A 20,726-nucleotide genomic window follows, 5' to 3' on the forward strand; every position below is an offset into this window, starting at 1 on the left:
CACAGTCACCAGATCTCAATCCAATAGAGCATCTTTGGGATGTGGTGGAACGGGAGATTTGCATCATGGATATGCAGCCGAAAAATCTGTGGCAACTGTGATGCCATCATGTCAATATGGACCAAAATCTCTGAGGAATGCTTCCAGCACCTTGTTGAATCTATGCCACGAAGAATTGAGGCAGTTCTGAAGGCAAAAGGGGGTCCAACCCGTTACTAGCATGGTGTACCTAATAAAGTGGCCGGTGAGTGTACATCTCCATCCACATATAGGTGTCCAAAAGAAAGCCTGGCCTTAGGCTGGAGTCATACAGGACTTATCAGCTGCAGGGTTATCTAGTTTTTAGTATTGATGGCACATCAGATCCTCAAGGCTCACCGGTGATGGACCTGCCCCAAGACAGTGCAGTTCTTGGTACTGCTTACATACCAGGAGCTGCGCTGCACAACCTATACTGGTGAGTATCAGTACGGCAGCACCATGGTCTATGGGACAGCACTGCAGTACGGTGAGTGAGCCAGGCTGACTGGGTGCAGGTGACCTGTGGGAGTCCCAGGATTGGCCATCTATACTAAACCGCACAACTCCTTTACCTTTAGGACACCTGCTGATCTTGGTCCCGAGTGAGTCTTCTCATTCCTCTAAGGAAATGTTTCACATTTTCACTGCAGAATCCAACCATTAGCACATATAGGTTAGGATCTGTAGCATCTAAACCATGTTCGGTCTGGATTTGTCACTGGGCTCAGCTGGACTGAAGCCTCCTGCACTAGTGTAGTTGCGGGGCAACCAAGTAGACATTCAGTTATTGTGTGGATAGAAGTTATTGCGACATCCACTAGATCGCAGTGAGGAGGTCTCCTGTAATCTAAGGCCTATCCTCCCACAGAGCCCTGCTCACCGATTTCTGTACAGCCTGCCCTGGTAGTCAGAACTTCCGAGCTATTACTCCCTCCTCAGCAGAGATGGAAAGAATCCTTCAAATTACATATTGCCATAACTTTTAGGTAACTGTCTAGGCCTATTGTGGCACCGCAGTAGTTACAGGCAATGTGACGTAGATTTCTGGAAAAAGCCTACCATGGAATAATTGTGAACATACGCATTGGGGTCCTGGGCTCAAATCTAGCCAAGGATAATATCTGGAAGGAGTTTGTATGCTCTCCCCATGTTTGTGTGGGTTTCCTACGGGTACTCTGGTTTCCTCACACACTCCAGAGATACTGATAGGGGATTTAGACTGAGAGGCCTACAGGGCAGTGATGACAATACCTGTACAATGATGCAGAAGTAAGCAAAAGAAATATACCGCCATTTTATTTGTAATATTCTAGCGGTGACATTTGCTGCCTCCGTGTATGTTGAAGCCTTGTGTCATGTGATCCACAACGGACCACTAGGCCAGCACTGACTCTCCAGCGCCCACTGCAGTCAGCCGATCTGTGCAGGATTCCTTATTAGGCTCACTTCCAATTTAATACTATGATATATCCAAGTAATAAGTAATCACTAGTGTAGCTCCAGAAACTCTCTTTCAAGGCTGTGGACCCAGGTAGCATGAATAGCAGATTCTGACTAATCCTATCCACACGATGTGGCGCTACATGGAGTATTAGGGCTAGTTCACACGGGGGCAATGAGCAATACAGTGGTGGTCTATGGAGACTGCTAGCAGAAAAAAGAAGTGACATGACCCTTCTTCAGGCAGATTCCACCTGAGGAAAGCAATAGAAGTGAATGGGAGGCAAAAAACGCCTAGTGTTTTGGGGTTTTTTTGCAAAAAAACGCAACTGAAAACACCTAGCTTTTTTTTTTTTTTTTTTAATATACAGTCTATTCACGTGGGGAGGGGAAAACCACCTGGCGTTTTCTGAAGTAGTTTTTACCAAAAACTGCTCCAGAAAACGCCTCAAAGTAAAAAAAACCCGTTTTTTTTTTTTCGGGACCAAAATAAGCCAGGCGGTTTTTATGTGTGAACTAGCCCTTAAGCGAAGTTCACACAGTTTTTTGGTCAGGAAAAATCTGCTCAGGAAAATTCCTGAGGCGTTTTATTGAAGCGTTTTTCCGCCTGAAAAAAAAAAAAAAAAAAAATCAATGCAAGTCAATGGGAGGCGAAAAAAACGCTAGCTTTTTTCTGAGGTGTTTTTTGACAAAGACTAAGATTTTCCGCCTCCCTTTGACTTGCATTGATTTTTTTTTTTCCAGCAGGAAAACGCCTCAGGAATTTCCTGAGCGGATTTTTCCTGACCAAATAACTCAGTGTGAACTCAGCTTGAGCCTAATAATGGCCTAGACCACGTTACATTGCTGGAGCGTGCGATCCCATTAGAAGATAATATAGAAGACATTGGGAAATATTTTCTTCTATTTTCATTGGTCCAGGGATGAGCAAACAAGCTTGGCTAGTTAGGAATTTTCCCCCGAAAAATTTCAGCTTTGGTTGATCCCAAAATTTTTCGTATTTGCCACCGTCAACCTCTATTAGGCTGTGTTCACACTGAGTTTTTTGGTCAGTAAACTGACTCAAATTCCTCCTTCTAAAAACACCTTACCCTAGGACTGTATGGTGAGGCGTAATCGGAGTCAGTTTCCTGACCAAATTAATTCCTGAGCCAAAACCCTCCGTGTGAACGCAGCCTTATACTCTAAGGTTTTGATCCAGTCCAGGTTTTGGTAACAAATACTCCCAAGCAGTGTTAATCTAACCAAGAGTTATGTTTGGCCAGTAGATGGCGACACAGACCGCCTTAACCCGACCGCGTTCATCTAACATTATACAATAGAAATAAAAAGCAGGAGTCGCGGCGTCCGCCTCTCGTCTTTATTGACCATACCATCAGTAAGCATATTATTGCTATGGACATATAAGCAGTAGTGCCAGTGTTTAAGTATTATTAAAGTAAACCTACCAGATGTCCGCCCCCGCCAAAGCCATGCCTGTCCAATACTGCTGCAACGTAAGGGTTCCAGGTAGATGTCCCCTTTACTTCTAGACATTAGAGTGATCCCATGGCATCCTAAAGGGAAAGCCTGGTCCCCCATACAGATTAACCCTTCCCTGTCTCATATCAAATGACACTAAAAAAAAAGGAAAATCACTCCGATACTACAAACAGACCTGTAACACAACTCTACATACAGTGTATCCGGGCTAGTATTCACAATACGACGCTCTCCCCTTGCACTCAAGTGGTATAGAACCATTAAAAAACATGTACAGTCTATATACATATTTATCAGTAACGCAGGCAGATCTACTAGATTGGCACCTTAAAGGAGGGAGCCGCGTACCACCCCCCTGACCTGAACGGAAAAGCCAGGGCGGGTACCTAGAACGCTGTCACCTTCACCCGTCTCCCTCCAGGATTGGCAATAAAAATCCCACACCTTTCCCATCCCTGAGAAATTGGTGGACTAACCCATACCGTGCTGGCAGAGTCCACAGTTTTGCCAGTGATACAACACAGGGTCAGTCTCGAGGCTCCCATACAACCGCAACGAAATGCATTCGTACCATTATCAAAAGTCCTATCCAAATTAGGCCATTTCTAGGATTGACGCCATCAACCCCGGTCTAGTTCACCAAAAAATAAAATTAAATATTAAAAAAAAAAAGGATTTAGTTCAGCTCCCCATGAGGTGAAGAAATACATAGAGATGCCTGGTGCGGGGCCTGAGGAGGCAGTGCATGACCCAGGGATTCAAAGCCAATCCCTGTGCCAGGCCCTGCACCAAGCATAACACAATAATAAGAGCCTAAAGGAACACTCAGAACACTATAATGATGGGGGAAATAACCGTAACTTAGGAATATCTGATCTACAAATGTAACACAAAGGCCCGCTGGGCTATTCAACAATTTTCCTTTCTGAATTTCTTACTACAAGACCACCTACGAGGGAAAAAGAATAAAAAACATGGCTGCTGTGACGGTCGACAGAAATCGGTAACTGCAAGGGAGTAAGTAGTCAGCGGATGTCTCAAGTCTGACCCTATACAGGGTTAACTGGGGAGGTGGTGTAGTCACTTCATTATCAAAAACATAGCACGACGGTATGACCCCGCGTGGAAGACGGAAGTGGGACTTTGGTCCTCAGAGGAGTCTTTAAGTAGTTTGGAAGACCCCATAACCCTCCCACAAGTATATATATATATATATATAAAAACATGGAATCGGTAGTAAGAGATGGCAGGGCAGTGGTGATCCCTCCTGAGTGAGTTATTTACAAGTGTGTATGAGCGCCCCCATGTGGTGGGTCAAGTCTTATGGAAGAAACGGATGAATTTTCATAGGGGGGGGGGGGGGGGATATAGACATGTATCAGTAGGTAATGTATCGGAAGCAGCCGAATTCTCCGGAACGTGATGGAAAACTTAAGAGCCTCTGCAGAAGATACAAGATGGACATGAACAGAGCTGAGAGCTTGCCTTCTGTCCCAGTAGAAAAAACAAAAAAGTTCTGTCCCGTCCATTTAGTGTCATCAGATCCTCGACAAGGAAACGTGTCGGGTCTGGGTAGTATTGCATCTGTGTCTGCCATAGTTTGATAGGGCTGATCGTTCTCCATCTCTCCTACAGGTTGTCCCCAGGTTGGTATTGGGGCTCGGTAGCCGTGAAATAGTCTTCCAAGAAGGCTTGCAAGTACTCGAAGGTGGGCCGCTCCTCGGGGTCTTTCCTCCAGCACTGCAACATCAGATCATGGAGGGACTCTGGGCAGTCTGGGGGGCACGGCATTCGATACCCCCGCTCTACTTGATCTAGTACCTCTCGGTTCACCATTCCTGATGGTATCAAAAGTAAGAGATTAGATGAGCAAGATCAACAAGGGACACAGTACCTACACGGCTCATACTCACCAGGATACGGAACCCTTCCTTTCGTGGTAAGCTCGGTCAGGAGGATGCCAAAGGACCAGACATCAGATTTGATGGTGAATCGGCCATATAATGCAGCTTCTGGGGCTGTCCATTTAATGGGAAACTTGGCACCTACCAGACAGAAGTGTAAGTGCTTGTGCAAAACCCTGGACAAGCTGCAATTGACATCACCACCACTGGGTGGACACACAGACATCTTATGACAGAGTATCACAAAATCAGGTTTTCTTCCCTAAGTGGGTGATCTTGTGTCACATCTTGAGAGCACAGGTAAGGAAGAAGACATCTAGGTCCTGCACACTACAATGACCGCGTCAGTCCTCCTCCCTGTATTTCCAGTCACATGCAATATACAGGATGAATACATTACTGACTCATGTGACTGATGTGACTCACTGACTAAGGAAATGGCAGATTGTTAAGAGAAAAACATTGGAGGGGGAAAAACAAACAAACCTTGAGACAGTATTAAGGTAGAATTCACTGAATCCCCTACAACAGGGTTACAAGTGTTACCCATTTTTGGGCTGAACTAGGTGAGTTCATAGACAAGCGTCATAACACACAATGTCCGCCTGCAATACTCACCCTCAGTTATGGCCTGTTTTGCTGCAGTTGGGGGTTGTCAATGTATGGGATACAAAGAGCTCTGACTCCCCTTCCCCCATAGATGAGAGACCATGTACAGCTCCCCCTCCCATATATACTGCAAGCAAAATGGGAACTGGCCTGAGGGTCTCTTGTCCTCACTTAGAACAGCTGTGACGCACATACATCGGGTAGCCATATACCCCAAATAGCTCTGGTCTGTAATGGCCGGGACTTCTTTAACCCAATATCTGCCATTAGGGACAGTCACGACTTATAAAAGTGACATTTAGGGGATTTTAGAGCCGCAGTATAACTATGACCACTTTGTTCATCCCTATATTAGGCAGACCACCACCACAGCAGGTACATATACCAGCGAGCCACTGATCGCAGTCCGGCGCGTGCATGGTACACTTGGAATGTTGTTTATACACAGACGTCGGCGCGGTATAATAATACGAGTAACCAGCCGCTGGAGATAAACAAGGCGCTCCATGTAATTACATGCATTGTGTATATAATTACGAGCAGACGGCGAGGGATGAAGATTCGGGGTATGTGCCGATACCTTGCCGGGCTGTGTATTCATTATCTTCAATTAGTCGTGCCAGTCCAAAGTCAGCCACTTTACACACAAGGTTTTCTCCTACTAGGATGTTGGCAGCTCGGAGGTCACGGTGCACGTAGTTCATCCGCTCTACGTAGGCCATGCCGGATGCAATCTGTTACAAGGGTAAAGATAACACATAAGATAGATGCAGTACAAAGACTTACAGCAGGTAACGTGAAGGAAACAGACGTACCTGTGCAGACATGTCTACAAGCTGCGGAAGCCTGAGGTAGCTGCCCATCTCACTCTTTAGAAAGTCCAGGAGGCTGCCTGAGAGCGGAGACAAGGAATGGAGTCAGATACGGGATAAACACTCCGCACCGTCATCTATCTATACGTTACCATACACACCTTTACTCATGTACTCTGTGACAATGTAGATGGGCTCTTCTGACACTACAGCATACAGCTGGACAAGCTTCTCATGCCGTAGTTTCTTCATAACTTGCGCCTCCTGCAGGAAGGCTTCAGGGGACATAGTACCAGGTTTGAGAGTTTTAATGGCCACCCGTGTGGTTCCATTCCAAGTACCTGACAAGACACATCTCAAGGTTAGGAAGACACTGAAAAGCTAGACCATAGTCAACCACGTCAGAAGTGAATCGTGAGAAGAGGATGGAATGGTTTAAAGGGGTTTCTACTATTGATGGCCTCCCTTTAGGATATTAGATCTGCTGGGGTTCAACAGCCAAGAGATCACCTGTAATGAGACAACGCGGATCCCAATATGGTTTACATTCCTACACGGCTCACTTGCCTTAAGATTTGTAGTGGGTTTTAGTACTGCACCTCTGCCCCACTAAAATCTATGGGACAGCACTGTAGTACCTACACCTGCCACTAGAGTTTGTGTGGTAAGTGAGCACCCAAAATATAAACAATACTGGGAGCCATGCTGTCTTGTTAGGGTTCCCACGGGTCGGGCTCCGCAGATCTAATATTGATGGTATAGCCTCCAGTAAAAACCGGGTAACTCCCTTTAAAGGGTTAACCCAATGGAAAACTGTTTTTTAAAGCATTTACTTGGTCGTACTTTCAGTCTTGTCTCAATATACAAGCAAACTCCAAGAAATGCAACCTCAACCAATCACTTGCTGAAAAGGAAACCAAACCCAGGCAACGAGTGGTTAAGTAGGCATTTTCTGTGGGCCAGGAATACGAGATTGGTGAAGACCAGTGAAGCGCACATTGCTCCCACCATAAGACCCCTGCCTGACAACTGCTTTATAGAGTTTCCCAATGACAAGTGTTTATTAGTAGGATATACAACCATGTACTAACTGGTGGGGGTGCCGGACCCTCAGTCACTCACTAGAGAGACCTGGCCAAGGCCCCTTCAGGTTTACCCAGTACTGGAAGACTCCACTATGCAGAAAGCTGCAGCATATACGATAGGGAGGGGAGGGGGTGCTGTGCTTCACCTAGTATTGTGGCCTGCAAATCCTATTGACCACGGGGGTCATAGCCGTCCAGTAATTCTATATTGTGTGTGTATACATAAGACTCACCCATCCATACTTCTCCAAAGCAACCCTGCCCCAGTTTGAGCTCCAGGCGTAAGGAATCCCTTGGTATTTCCCATGCGTCCTTGGCTAGACCCTGAGTCTGGGGCTTCGATGTGGGACACACATTAGTCAGTCGATGACACAAACCATCTGCATGTTCTGAAGGAAAAGAAAAAAAAAAAAAATGTCAACAATTATAGAAATGTTCTTTTGAGCAGAAGCCATGACATAAGGCCCGATCTGTCACACACTGCAGTGACGGTGCCCCAACAGACCCCATTATCTTGTAATGGGATCCGTTGGGGATGGGATGGGATGTCTGTCATGCTGCCACAGTGAATAGTGCTGTATGCAGTGCTCCATATGAAACCTTGTTTTGTTCAAGGGCTATGACCTCCACTATTTAACCAAATCAGCGCCACACATTGTATAGTGGTGGTGTTTGGTATGACAGCTCAAACCTATTCATTTGTATTGGACTGAGCTGTGGCCATGTGTGTCCACTGGTTGCAATGTCACTGTCCTGAGAAGAGGAACATAGTGTCCACACAGCTAGGTGAGGGCGTATTCTTTGCCTCCGAATCCCTGGAAGCCGTGCTCGCTATTAATCATGGAGTCTGAGTATTTTCCGACCCAGACGGCTAGTTCCACAGTGTTGAAGCTCCTATGCCCACAGCATTAATAATAATAATAAATTTTATTTGTATAGCGCCAACATATTCCGCAGCGCAGCATTACCGCACCGTACTATTGTGGTGTTGAGCGTTAACTACCCTGTCGGCACTATGTAATAGTACGCCACAGAGCGCGATGGGTTAATGGATTCTTGGACAACAGATTTATTAGCTCAAGGAGTGGTCACCGATATATAGTCCCAAAAAACCCCTTCACATGTATAATAAAGAATATTTGCTTGGACTGTCATATCACTCAGGGGTACTCAGCCGAATATTATAATATAATAAGCCCCCAATACTATAGCCAAAGCAATGCCAGTGGTTAGTACTATATACACTCACTGGCCACTTTATTAGGTACACCATGCTAGTAACGGGTTGGACCCCCTTTTGCCTTCAGAACTGCCTCAATTCTTCGTGGCATAGATTCAACAAGGTGCTGGAAGCATTCCTCAGAGATTTTGGTCCATATTGACATGATGGCATCACACAGTTGCCGCAGATTTGTCGGCTGCACATCCATGATGCGAATCTCCCGTTCCACCACATCCCAAAGATGCTCTATTGGATTGAGATCTGGTGACTGTGGAGGCCATTGGAGTACAGTGAACTCATTGTCATGTTCAAGAAACCAGTCTGAGATGATTCCAGCTTTATGACATGGCATTGCATTATCCTGCTGAAAGTAGCCATCAGATGTTGGGTACATTGTGGTCATAAAGGGATGGACATGGTCAGCAACAATACTCAGGTAGGCTTTGGCGTTGCAACGATGCTCAATTGGTACCAAGGGGCCCAAAGAGTGCCAAGAAAATATTCCCCACACCATGACACCACCACCACCAGCCTGAACCGTTACCGATACAAGGCAGGATGGATCCATGCTTTCATGTTGTTGACGCCAAATTCTGACCCTACCATCCGAATGTCGCAGCAGAAATCGAGACTCATCAGACCAGGCAACGTTTTTCCAATCTTCAATTGTCCAATTTCGATGAGCTTGTGCAAATTGTAGCCTCAGTTTCCTGTTCTTAGCTGAAAGGAGTGGCACCCGGTGTGGTCTTCTGCTGCTGTAGCCCATCTGCCTCAAAGTTCGACGTACTGTGCGTTCAGAGATGCTCTTCTGGCTACCTTGGTTGTAACGGGTGGCTATTTGAGTCACTGTTGCCTTTCTATCAGCTCGAACCAGTCTGGCCATTCTCCTCTGACCTCTGGCATCAACAACGCATTTCCGCCCACAGAACTGCCGCTCACTGGATGTTTTTTCTTTTTCGGACCATTCTCTTTAAACCCTAGAGATGGTTGTGCGTGAAAATCCCAGTAGATCAGCAGTTTCTGAAATACTCAGACCAGCCCTTCTGGCACCAACAACCATGCCACGTTCAAAGGCACTCAAATCACCTTTCTTCCCCATACTGATGCTCGGTTTGAACTGCAGGAGATTGTCTTGACCATGTCTACATGCCTAAATGCACTGAGTTGCCGCCATGTGATTGGCTGATTAGAACTTAAGTGTTAACGAGCAGTTGGACAGGTGTACCTAATAAAGTGGCCGGTGAGTGTACATACCCTGTATACATATACCGTATACATACTGACAACCACTGGCAAATCCTAACAGCCAAAGTATAAAAATAGGAACAGGTAAGTATGGGATCTGACAAAGAAGTGCTGCTCATGAGGGTGCTGAGAAACAGATGTTACTCCTACAACAAAGACTACGCCACCTAAGTGCAAAGAAAACACTCCTATATGGCATTTACTTCTATTGTGTCTGGAGCCATGGGGGTGGCGGGACAACTACTACTTTATATCCACTTCAAAGGTAACATGAGACCAAGAGGAACTGTAGAGGAACGTCCCTTTAGATGTCAGACAGTAATGACCACACATAAAAGGACAGCCCCACAAAACAAGTCATCTATTCCACTGAACGGTGACAACCAGAGATCTTTATCCTAAATCATAGTTCCAGTGATCCGGCAGACGTAGAGTGTTTATCTGATTCTATAGAGACATTTCACTGCACCACAAGGTCCTGCAACAATTCTGACTTTCTCCATTGTCTATAGCCTGTGAACCAGGGATTACTTGGCCGACAGAGGAACAGCTGATCTGTGTAGGGTCCAGGTGCCAGATTCCGGCAGATCACATACTGATGACCCATCTTAATGAAAAAATAAAATAAAATTTGAGGCTGGAATACCCCTTTACAGGTACATGTATATATAATCATATGACCTACCTTGGCCTTACCCAGTGTAACATCATGTGAAATGTGGGTGCTTAAGTCCCTTTAACAAACAATATGACACAAAGTTTATCCATATGTAAAATGGGAAAAATTGTGATCTCTCTTTAAATGGTAGGACCCCTACCAAATATGAGAACAGGGGTCCCTCATGTAAATGGAGCAGTGGTGTGAATTCATTTCACAGCACTGTACTCCATCAGAGCCAAAGAACTGAATGTAGACTTGGGGACCCCCATTCTCATGATATATGGGACCCCAGTACATACAGGGAGTCCAGGTGTTTCATCTATAATATGAGCACAGAAAAGAGCACCTGCAAACAGCCTTATATACAGTACTTCGTGTGTTCCACAATCGCCCGCAGCCCCCCCACGTGCCCCTTGTTGCACTTACTGCTGTAATAAGCCACCAGTTGCTGGAGGTTGCTGAACTGAGTCCGAGAAGTAATGTAGAAGCCACCACTGTCCAGTTTCCGGATCTTGTAATGCTTCACGTTCAGGCCACGGTTGGGATCGTAGTCGGAGACAGAGAGGCAATAGGCACCTGCAGATATAACAAAAACCTTGTTAGTAGGCGACAAACACACAGAGCATTGCATTGCATACGTGTACTTAGCATGTGACGTAACACTTAAGATATCACTTTGTATTCCTATTAGCACTGGTTTGTGATATCTTCTGCCACGTCACCACCTCCTCTCATGCTATATGGCAGAGTCACATCACATACATACATATATATAGCCTTCAGAACTCTTCACAGTAGTAGAAAACAAGACAGAAGCCTGGTTTATGACTTTCAATCAAAAACTGAGCGGCACATCCATCTTGCTCCAAGGAGAGACAGACAGAACGTGTCTGGCAGAGATCCCAGCTGTAGTATATGTGAGCACTGGGACCCTGAAAGTAGAAAGTATGTGAGGGGGTGCAGGAAGTGACCCCGGAGTTATATAGTTACACACGGGGCTTGTAATTCACTTCGGAGCCACTGCTTAAATACTTTCCTTAAACCTGTAAGAAATACAAAGTTCCTTCCTGCTGTAAAACGGCTCTAGCATCACGTAAAGATGGAAGAAGAGGTTGTCCGATGCAGAAGTGGAATAACAGGGTCATGTGTGGTGTTTAGATAAATTTTGGCCAATCATTTGTGACCAATGTGAAGGTCACATTTTGTGAAGGTTGTTTTGCAGTTTTTTTTAATTTGCCAGATTTGCTGCAAGATTTGTGTCCCTGTCTGACTGGTTGGGTCTGGACCACTTCTTCTACCGAGCTACCTTCCCTACAGAGGAAAAATCATTTTCATGACATAACCCCTTTAAAAAGAGTACTCCAGAACATTTGTCTTTTTCTGTCCACTGTCAACGTCCATTCAGACGTGTACTGGGGCCTTGTTGCTGGAGGTCTTCATGTGACCGACTGGTCTCGGCGGTCACATGAGGCGCGGGACTTCCAGCAACAAGGCCCTGACATGAGCCTGAATGGAGCGTCGGGGACAAGGGAGTATGATGGGTTTTTTTGTTTTGTTTTTTAATTTTACCCTTCAGCCACTCACTGGATTGCTCCAATTTTTGGGCACCCCCTTTAATATTGTTGACCAATTCCTTAGGGTGTATATATAGGGGGGATACTTTATATCAGATCGGTAGGTATCAGACTTGTACACATGTAGTTTGGGGAAAAGGTACCACAAGCGTAGCCCCAATCTAGCGAGATGGGAATGGCAATAGTGTCCAAAGATGTGAGGGACCAGGCGATGGCGTCATGTCAGCCAGAACCTTCTATTAATGCAGCATGAAAAGAAATATATTAGAGCTGAAACTATGCAGCATTCCTCCTGGCTGAGCAATTCCTAACAGGGGTAACTTGGATACCCGCCAGGGACCGCAACAGAAGACTGAAAAGGTTGGCAACACAGTAAAAAGAAAAGGGGATGTGAATGGGGCAGAGCCTGCAGTACCTTTTTCCGCCACTACACAGTGTACAGCGCTATACTGGTTTACGGTGTACTTTAGCTTCTGCACACTGCCGATCTGATACGGATGACCTATGCCACAGATAGTTCATCAGTATTTAGGTCCCAGGACCCCCACCCCAACATAGCAAAAGAGGTATTGGTGCATGATCACAGAAGAAGTTTCCATAACTGGTGCGTTATTTACACACCTTGTCCCCAATGCAAAATGAGATTTTTCCAGGGAGTTAGATTTATTGCAATAAATACAGCTAGAACAAAAAGAAACATGTAACACTCCATCACTTCGGAGTGGCGGCGCTGACGGCGGCACGAAACGTATGAGTCACACAGACAGGCATATCCAGTATATTACCCTGCCTTGTATATGTAAAGACTAGTCCTGAACAATAATAATGTCAACTAAGTAAAAAAATAAAGAATTTAGCGTCTCAATCCGTGTAACTTATTATCGCCATTCACTTCATAAGAGCCGTCACCAAGAACAGATTCTCAAAATATCTCCATTTATTGTCCAAAGCGCCTGCTTTTTGGGCGATTACGCCGGTTATTTATGGGATTTTTTTGTTATTGTGATTTTCCCACACAGTCAAAGAGAACGAGAGTCAGAAAGATTTAGTGTGGGTGAAAAGGAGAATATAAATGTATTGTGACAAATGCAGAGAAATGGTACGTGGCCGAGACCGGGCCCCAGATAGCGACATAGGCGGAACGGAAACGTCGGGTGCACACTAGGTGTCAGATCTACTCCCCATCTAAGAGGAGACATCAAAGTAAAATAGGGTAACAGCGTGAGACAGAGGAACGAAACAAGGATGTGAGGGAATAGCCGGTGGCTTCGTGTCAGCCCCAGCCTCCCATTACTGCAGCATGAAAAGAAATATATTAGGGCTGAAACTACACAGCGTCTCCCCCTAGCATCATCCACAAGAGGGAAGAGGGAAAGCGGAGCCCCGAGGCCGCAAGCAAACACATCGCTTCTAGTTGCTACGGGTAACATGGATATTCATCTCACTGACCCACTTACTGCGGCTCCCCCCCCCCCCCCTTCCTATATGAAATGTGCCCCCTCCCCACTCTGCCAGAGGCAGGCCTGACACAAGGGTGGCGGGGAAAGAGAAAAACACAGGGGGAGATGTGTAAAGTAGGGAAAAGAGGAAGGAGACATTACACATCTCCACTTGTTTTCTAGGAGTCTGTGCATTTATCGCAGCTGCCCCCCCTTGCATCCCCTCCTCCTTCCCCAAACACAACCCACTCTGTTTAAGCTACGAAAACCCAGAGGGAAAAGGGACAGACATAAAATCTGCTCTTCCCGGGCCTCCTCCAATGCAAGATCCAGCACTGGGGTGCGGCCACCATCTTCCTCTCCCCGGCCGCTGCAAATGCAAAAATTGCAAAAGATAGAAAAACATCGAGCACACTTTATAGTGTAGATAGTCTATTCACCTTTTTAGATAATTGTAATGAATGTATCAGACCTGGTGGCCTCTCACCTGGTTTTGGTTGTGACAGCGTTCACAACTCCGTACTAAGGTGTATATGATACCAGGTATGGGGAGCAGCACGTCTCAAAGGCACCAGTTGTGTCAACCGGGGAAACAGCAGAGGAAAAGGGCAGGACGGCGCTCACAGGTCCAATAGCTGATCCTTGGTATCTACAGGGCTTTTTCCTGCAAGATACGCACTTGAGAAAGGGCGTCCAGCCCGAAACGCTGTGATTGTTTGCGTTGTGCAATTCTTCTTATTAATAAAATCTATTGGACCTGTGAGCGCCGTCCTACCCTTTTCCTCTGCTGCAAATGCAAGGGGGGTTATGAATACACACCACTAGATCCTTATCTTTCGTGCAGATCACCAATTGCCAAACACTGTCCCCATCTCATACTAGTGTTTAGGTTTGTCATACTGTTTGGCGCGTCTATGGAGTTTCTGAAACGTTAAAGAATACATAAATCATATTAAACCCCTAAAAGGGGTTGTCCAGGATATACAGAACTGATGCAGGAGGCTGGGGAAGGTAAAACATTACGAAAAAAAAAGCAGCATGATCTGTTCCGAGCAGTCTGGTGTCCCCCATTGTTGTGTGATCCACTGGGGTCTTGTTCTGGCAGATGTCCTCAGCAGTCACAGGAGAAGACCCGGAACATAACTAACATAGGTCACCATTGACATCCTGTGACCACTAATTGGCTAATGTGGTCATATGCAGAACTAGCCCCCGAAGTGGAGGACACCAGAGCACCAGGGACAGGGGAATATGTTGTTTGCTTTCCCTGCATCAGTTCTGTATGTCCTGGACAACCCCATAGAGGGAACCAGTCAACACAGCCAGCGAGGTATGGCAGGAGGAGATGAGCAGAGACGTTTGGTTTTGTGGGGAAAGATTTGGTATAATTTAGATTTCATTCATTTTAATCCCAGCTCTCTTCTATACTTACTTAGGAGTCCAGCAGTCGGTCCTGCTCAGTGACGGCCATCCCTTTAGGAGGGTGTATATGATATCGGTCACTGAGTAGGACCGCCCTCTGGACTCCTAAGCATGGAGCAGGAACTCCATTTTCAGAAAAAGTTTCAGTAGAATTTGTATCATACTTAAAAGGGGTTAGCCGTGTGCTTAAGATCTAAACCTGCTGTAAACGGCACTATAGGTTCCCTACTAATATAAGGTCTTCATCCGCTATGCGCAAGTGCAGCCCCAGTTACGCGTATAGCCTCAGCCTATGACCGTATGGCGCTCCAGTTCTATCATGGCCAGTGATGGAGGATCATGTGACCAGCGGGTCCATCAGCAGCCTCCATTGATTTACATCGCTGATGGCTCATACACAACAGTGCCATTGGGACTGGCTAGTCACATGATTCTCCATCATTGCCCATGATAGAACCGGAGCACATTATACACCAATCCTATACACATAACAGGGGACGGCAAAGGATAGAGCCTGAAGATATCATACTGGTACGTAACCTGCGGTACAATTTATAGTACATCTTGATAGATCTTCAGAAAATGGCCAACCCCTTACACACAGATTATACTAAATCTTTTCTGAACACTATATTCCAATCTTCTCAGCTCCTCCTTCTTACAGATCGGACACCGTGTGCAATGATTTTAATAAAACCTACTACTTTATTTTACTATTACATGTACAGTGATGGGCTTTACCTTTGGTGGTCTCACTCTCTCGCACAAGGAACGTTCCCCGTGGGTTCTCTTGGTTCAGCAGGAGACGTTCCGACTCTCTACGCGTAATCTTTCCCAAGTACCATCTGCAGAGGGGTAAAGTCAATGTGAATGTCTTGACCAAAAAAATAAACGCCAAACTATAATTATTTTCTAAAGAGTATGCAGGGGTAAGGGTGCAAAGGAAGACGTAGGGAGTCCCTGCAAATAATATTAAAGGAACACTGTGGGCAGACGTGATCCACTGGTTTATGTGTACTACGAGAGGGATATCGCAGCGTCATGGGACCTCAGCAGCTCTACATTAGGTTTATCAATTCTGCAAGGAGTCCTCATGTTAAGGGATTATATGGCGAGCAATGTAAGATCCTACAAATTCCCTTTTGCCCTGATAAGAACCTGCATTGCTACCACATTCCCTCCGCTTGCCCTGCTGACCCATAGCAATAAACAACCTGGATCTGCACAAGGTTCACCAAGACAACCAAGGGGAATACTCCCTGAAGACATGCCGGACTATTCGCAGATGCCTCCTACTGAGAAACTGCAATAAGGAAAAGGAGTGGCAATGTAAGCCATTATTATAGTATTTAGGAGATATTAAAAAGCGTATACAAGAGGGTGGGGGTAGACCGGAGAGAGCCGCATCTCAGATCACTCACTCTTCCGCCTGGATGGAGTCAGAAGGAGCCACATAGTTGCTGGGAATATAGCCGGTCTGTCCGGAGCTGAGGGATCGCGCCAGCCACCAGTCACCTTCCCTGCAGGACAGAAAATCTTATTCCTATACGGTGCTTGTAAAAATGGTTACGGGACACAAATGACGCACAATGAACAGACGGGACAACCCAAAACCCATCTAGCCACCTACCTGATGTCTGGCCTCCTACGGTGCAGCATGTGAGAGAAAGATACGCAGGATCATACATGGTGACAGAGAGAAGCGAGAAAAGAGACAGCGAGAGAAAGCGCCCAGAACATGAGCCAAAAACAGGACAACTGGTTAGAAACAGGAAGCAAACACCAATAGACAGGACTGGAATCGGGGAAAATCGGCCAACATTGCATATGTATAAGAGTGGAATACTGTGCGTCCGTATTAAATACTACGTCTACATCGCAACCATTTTTATCAAATGCATCGAAATATATGAAGAAGAAACTTCATAGAGAGGCTACATAAAAAAAAACATGTATTTGTACAAGGGAACCCTGCCCAGTCCGATCCTGCAGTCAGGTGTGACTGGGCTATGTCCTAGTATTATACCAGATACAAAGTGCAGGGAAATATGGAAGGGAAAAGGATTGCAGGATCAGACTACAAAGGGCTTGTTTGCAGTCTGTATCCATGGAGACACATAGCTCTGCATAGTTCTTGCAGCGCTGGAGTCCTGAGTTCGAATCCAGCCAAGGACAACATCTGCAAGGAGTCTGTATGTTCTCCCTGTGTTTGCATGGGGTTCCTCGGGGTAGTCCAGTTTCCTCCCACAAGACATAATGATAGGGAATTTAGATTGTGAGCCCTATATGGGACAGTATAAAGCGCTGCGGAATATGACGGTGCTATATAAGTAGGTAAAATAAATATCTAGGGAGCTTGTAACAATCTTAGACATCAGACTGAGTGCAGAGGACTCACCAGGTACCTGTCAAAGCTGGTCCATCATGTCTCCTATTCTACTTCTAAGGGCAATGTAGTATAGGGTGCGCCATATATGCAGCCATATGGAATTTCATGCTATACTTTACATTAAGTCTGTCCAACCTCAAATTGAACTATGAGTCCATTTTTAATCTATATTGTCTTCATATATAGGACAGTTATCAACCCCATGATCCATAGATCTGCATTACCTAAACACAGTGCCACGCATACACAAGTGGCTGTGCCCGGTACTGCAGCCTTGTTCATTCAATTGAAATTGAGCTGCCTGATCTTAGAAAAGCAAAAAGTAGCCACAAAAATGTTGATGCTGCCACGTGGCGTAGGAGGCATAGTCACCCGGTCAGACTTGATGTAACAATGATAAGGTGGTCATATGTGTCCCACTCACGTGTTGTTGACGATCTGTAGCCGGTCCCCCTTTTTGAAGGACAAGTCTGTTTCCGTACGAGATTCATAATCATAAAGGGCTACGAAGGTGGTGACGCCCCCTGGAGAAGGAAGGAGAGAAGGGAAAGTGAATGGACAGTATTGTGATCGCAGACTACTCCACTGGAAAATCCTATACTTGGTTTACAGCTTTACATTGCATTTAATCAGTAATGACAAGAAACCATTAGTGCAAGACCTGAACCGGTTACAACATTAGGAAAATATTTCCGGTCCTTGGAACCAATCATGTCACTCCTACTCACATGAGACAATCGACTCTTTCAAGCCGGATCATTAACTTTTATTGTTCTGTCTATATTCAACTTAAGTCCACCGAAAGTCTGGAAATTCAGGTTTCAGCACAGCTAAAGGGCTTTTCTGAGAGGTAAATATTGATGTGCGATCCATAGGATAGGTCATCAATATCTGATCAATGAGGGGGGGTCAGAAACTCAGACCTTGTTCAGAGTGCTGCTTCACCACCACAGGCCAGGGCGTCATGTCCTCAGTCGTATGATCCGTTTGCAGCCCTTTCCCATTCCAGTGACTTGGGGCCAAGTTGCAATACCAAGCACAGCCACTACACAATATATGGCGCTATGCTTGGAATTGAATGAAGAGGCCACAGCGCTCACCCAAATGCTGTGGTTTCTTCCAACAGATCTGTGGGCGGTCTTGGGGGTTGGACCCCACCGATCTGTTATTGAGGTCTTGTCCTAAGGATCGGTCATCAATATTTAACTGTTGGAAAACCCCTTTACAAGGCTTCTATGCTGAGACGTCAAGGAGGCGGGGCTATCAGTGATTGACAGATCTCTATATACACAGTCAGAAGGGGCGGTCAATCACTGATGGCTCCACCTCCTTGACTTCTCAGCATAGACAGATCAGAGAAATTCCAATGGATAAATGACCAGTTATAGTTCATCATTCCCTACAAAGCTACTGTATATACCAATTTGCCCATGGAGGCGCTATGGGTGCCAAGCTGAAGACATCACTACAGCCGCACCCTGCAGGCAAATCCATAGGAATTTTTTAATTTAATTTATAGTTAATATATTTATTGAGGGGGTCACAGGGTTTTATGTGGAGGACACTATATTGTGTATAGCCCCACTAATGTTAAAACGGCTCGGGTTGGCAGTATAGATTTTCAGAGCAAGAACCATAGATAGCGAGATAGACAGATAGACAGACAGACAGACAGACAGACAGACAGACAGACAGACAACCAAGTAGTCATGTTAGGTCAGTAATATTGCCCCCACACAATGCAGCTCTAAAAATATAGAATATATTCGGGAAGTGAAACAATTCTTGTTCCCAGTGGGACTGATCCTAAAATACAGTAACAGCCACAGAAGTTTAGGAAGGATTATCTGGGAACACAATGAATTGCAAATAACAGCAGTGGGTCACCAATAGGTGCTTTGTACCCGTCTGCACAGAAATAATCAGCCAATTGTTTACCCTTCCCCCTGCGGTGTGCGGCTGTAGTGTAGAGCGGGTGACTAACAGTGCTACCTTGTACATTACACCTCCTTACTATCTCTGTACCGTCTATGTTCCAAAATGGACTAAAGAGCAGCAAAGATAAAGTAAGACCCCATGCACATGACGGAGCTTCTCATGTGGGGCCAAATTTAAAGTGGAATAGACTGGGATGACACTCAAGTGTATTCCATTACACACTCACCTCTATGGGGTCTTCTGATTCCTTCCATTCTGACGACACGGAGATGGATAGGACCTGCTCTATACTCATTTGTGTCATCAGAACAGAATGAATCACAACTCCCATAGACGTGAATGAATCACGGAATTTACTCTGATGTCACTTCGAGTAGTTCGCTCTAAACTTGGCCGCATATGGGAAGCGCACCCAGTCATGTACATGTACAGGGGGCTTATACTTGGGCACATACATTTCTCAGGTGACTGGGATCACTTTCGTATGGGGTAATAAGCAAACACTCATTTTTGCCTGATTGGATCATATAGGAGAGCATGAAAGCACTCGTACGTCATATCATTCACATCATTGAACATATATAATAGGGACCGATATAAACTGACCTATATGGCTGTATCCGCAGAACTATTATTAACCAGATGATCGCTCACACAATGGACGCCCAACCACCAATCTTTGTCGATCTTATATGTGGCCAACTATACTCAAATATCCATACCAAATATCTCTAGATTCTCCTGATATCTCCACATGTCCTAGATATTTTGTGCCTCCACTCAAGTCAACATTATTAGCTTAAGCCCATGTACACACCTGATAATGGTCCAGTCCGTTGCGGCGAGGTGACAGTGTCCGAAAAGTTGACCCCTCCAAATGGTGTCAGGTCACAGTTGCCCCCAAAAGGTTGGTTCGAAGGACGATGTGAGTCAAGGCTTTTGCTGGGAGTTTGGGAAGCAGAGAGAGAAGGAAATGGTGTATGCGACCCTTCTGCAATATCCAGACTGCGGCTCCGTGGCCCACCTTCTCGTGGCTTGCTTTTCGTACCGCCCATCTGTTACACGGACAAAGAAGTGTGTGAGAATTAAGACAAGGTGCTACGACCTACCCAAGAACGCATCACATGACGACACAAACCAGCCCAGAAGACAGGAGGTTAATTTTCTTAAGAAAAGCCACTAAATTGATATTATTTGAAGTAGTTGGGCATCTCTGGAGCCCCTAAATGAGGTCATGACCTGCCTGGTGAACATGCTAAATGGGATCCACTCCCTCCCACCCCTCATAAAGGAGAGATGTGGAGGTGGGGGAGAGTTAATTGAAAGTCTTGGAATGTGCTGTGACGGCAAAAGCAGAGGAAGAAAGAGAAAGAAAGAAAAGGGGGAGGTTGGCATGGGAAGGAGAAGGGCGAGAGGAGGAATGAAGGAACAACAGGTGGTAAAATAGACGTGATCAGCGAGCAGAATGGAGATGAACAGTGAG

General features: G+C 45.6%; 1 protein-coding gene across 2 annotated transcripts in view; it reads right to left on the minus strand.

Annotated features, from left to right (window-relative positions):
• Window positions 1–2,811: 2,811 nt before the first annotated feature.
• The window catches only part of SRC (SRC proto-oncogene, non-receptor tyrosine kinase), a 35,822-nt gene continuing 17,907 nt past the window's right edge, over window positions 2,812–20,726 (minus strand). Inside the window, exons 2-13 of one of the 2 annotated variants that reach the window (XM_075277451.1) lie at window positions 20,061–20,298; window positions 17,730–17,829; window positions 16,547–16,561; window positions 16,338–16,436; window positions 15,658–15,761; window positions 10,908–11,057; window positions 7,587–7,742; window positions 6,430–6,609; window positions 6,272–6,348; window positions 6,037–6,190; window positions 4,857–4,988; window positions 2,812–4,781 (exon numbers count right to left, since the gene is read on the minus strand). In XM_075277451.1, coding sequence (XP_075133552.1) covers window positions 4,573–4,781; window positions 4,857–4,988; window positions 6,037–6,190; window positions 6,272–6,348; window positions 6,430–6,609; window positions 7,587–7,742; window positions 10,908–11,057; window positions 15,658–15,761; window positions 16,338–16,436; window positions 16,547–16,561; window positions 17,730–17,829; window positions 20,061–20,298 — 1,614 coding nt within the window. In that variant the 3' untranslated portion in view covers window positions 2,812–4,572. The remainder of the gene's footprint in view (window positions 4,782–4,856; window positions 4,989–6,036; window positions 6,191–6,271; window positions 6,349–6,429; window positions 6,610–7,586; window positions 7,743–10,907; window positions 11,058–15,657; window positions 15,762–16,337; window positions 16,437–16,546; window positions 16,562–17,729; window positions 17,830–20,060; window positions 20,299–20,726) is intronic. The other variant, XM_075277452.1, reaches the window with a different exon arrangement.

The sequence above is a fragment of the Leptodactylus fuscus genome, chromosome 6 (genome assembly GCF_031893055.1).
Source record: "Leptodactylus fuscus isolate aLepFus1 chromosome 6, aLepFus1.hap2, whole genome shotgun sequence".
NCBI lineage: Eukaryota > Metazoa > Chordata > Amphibia > Anura > Leptodactylidae > Leptodactylus > Leptodactylus fuscus.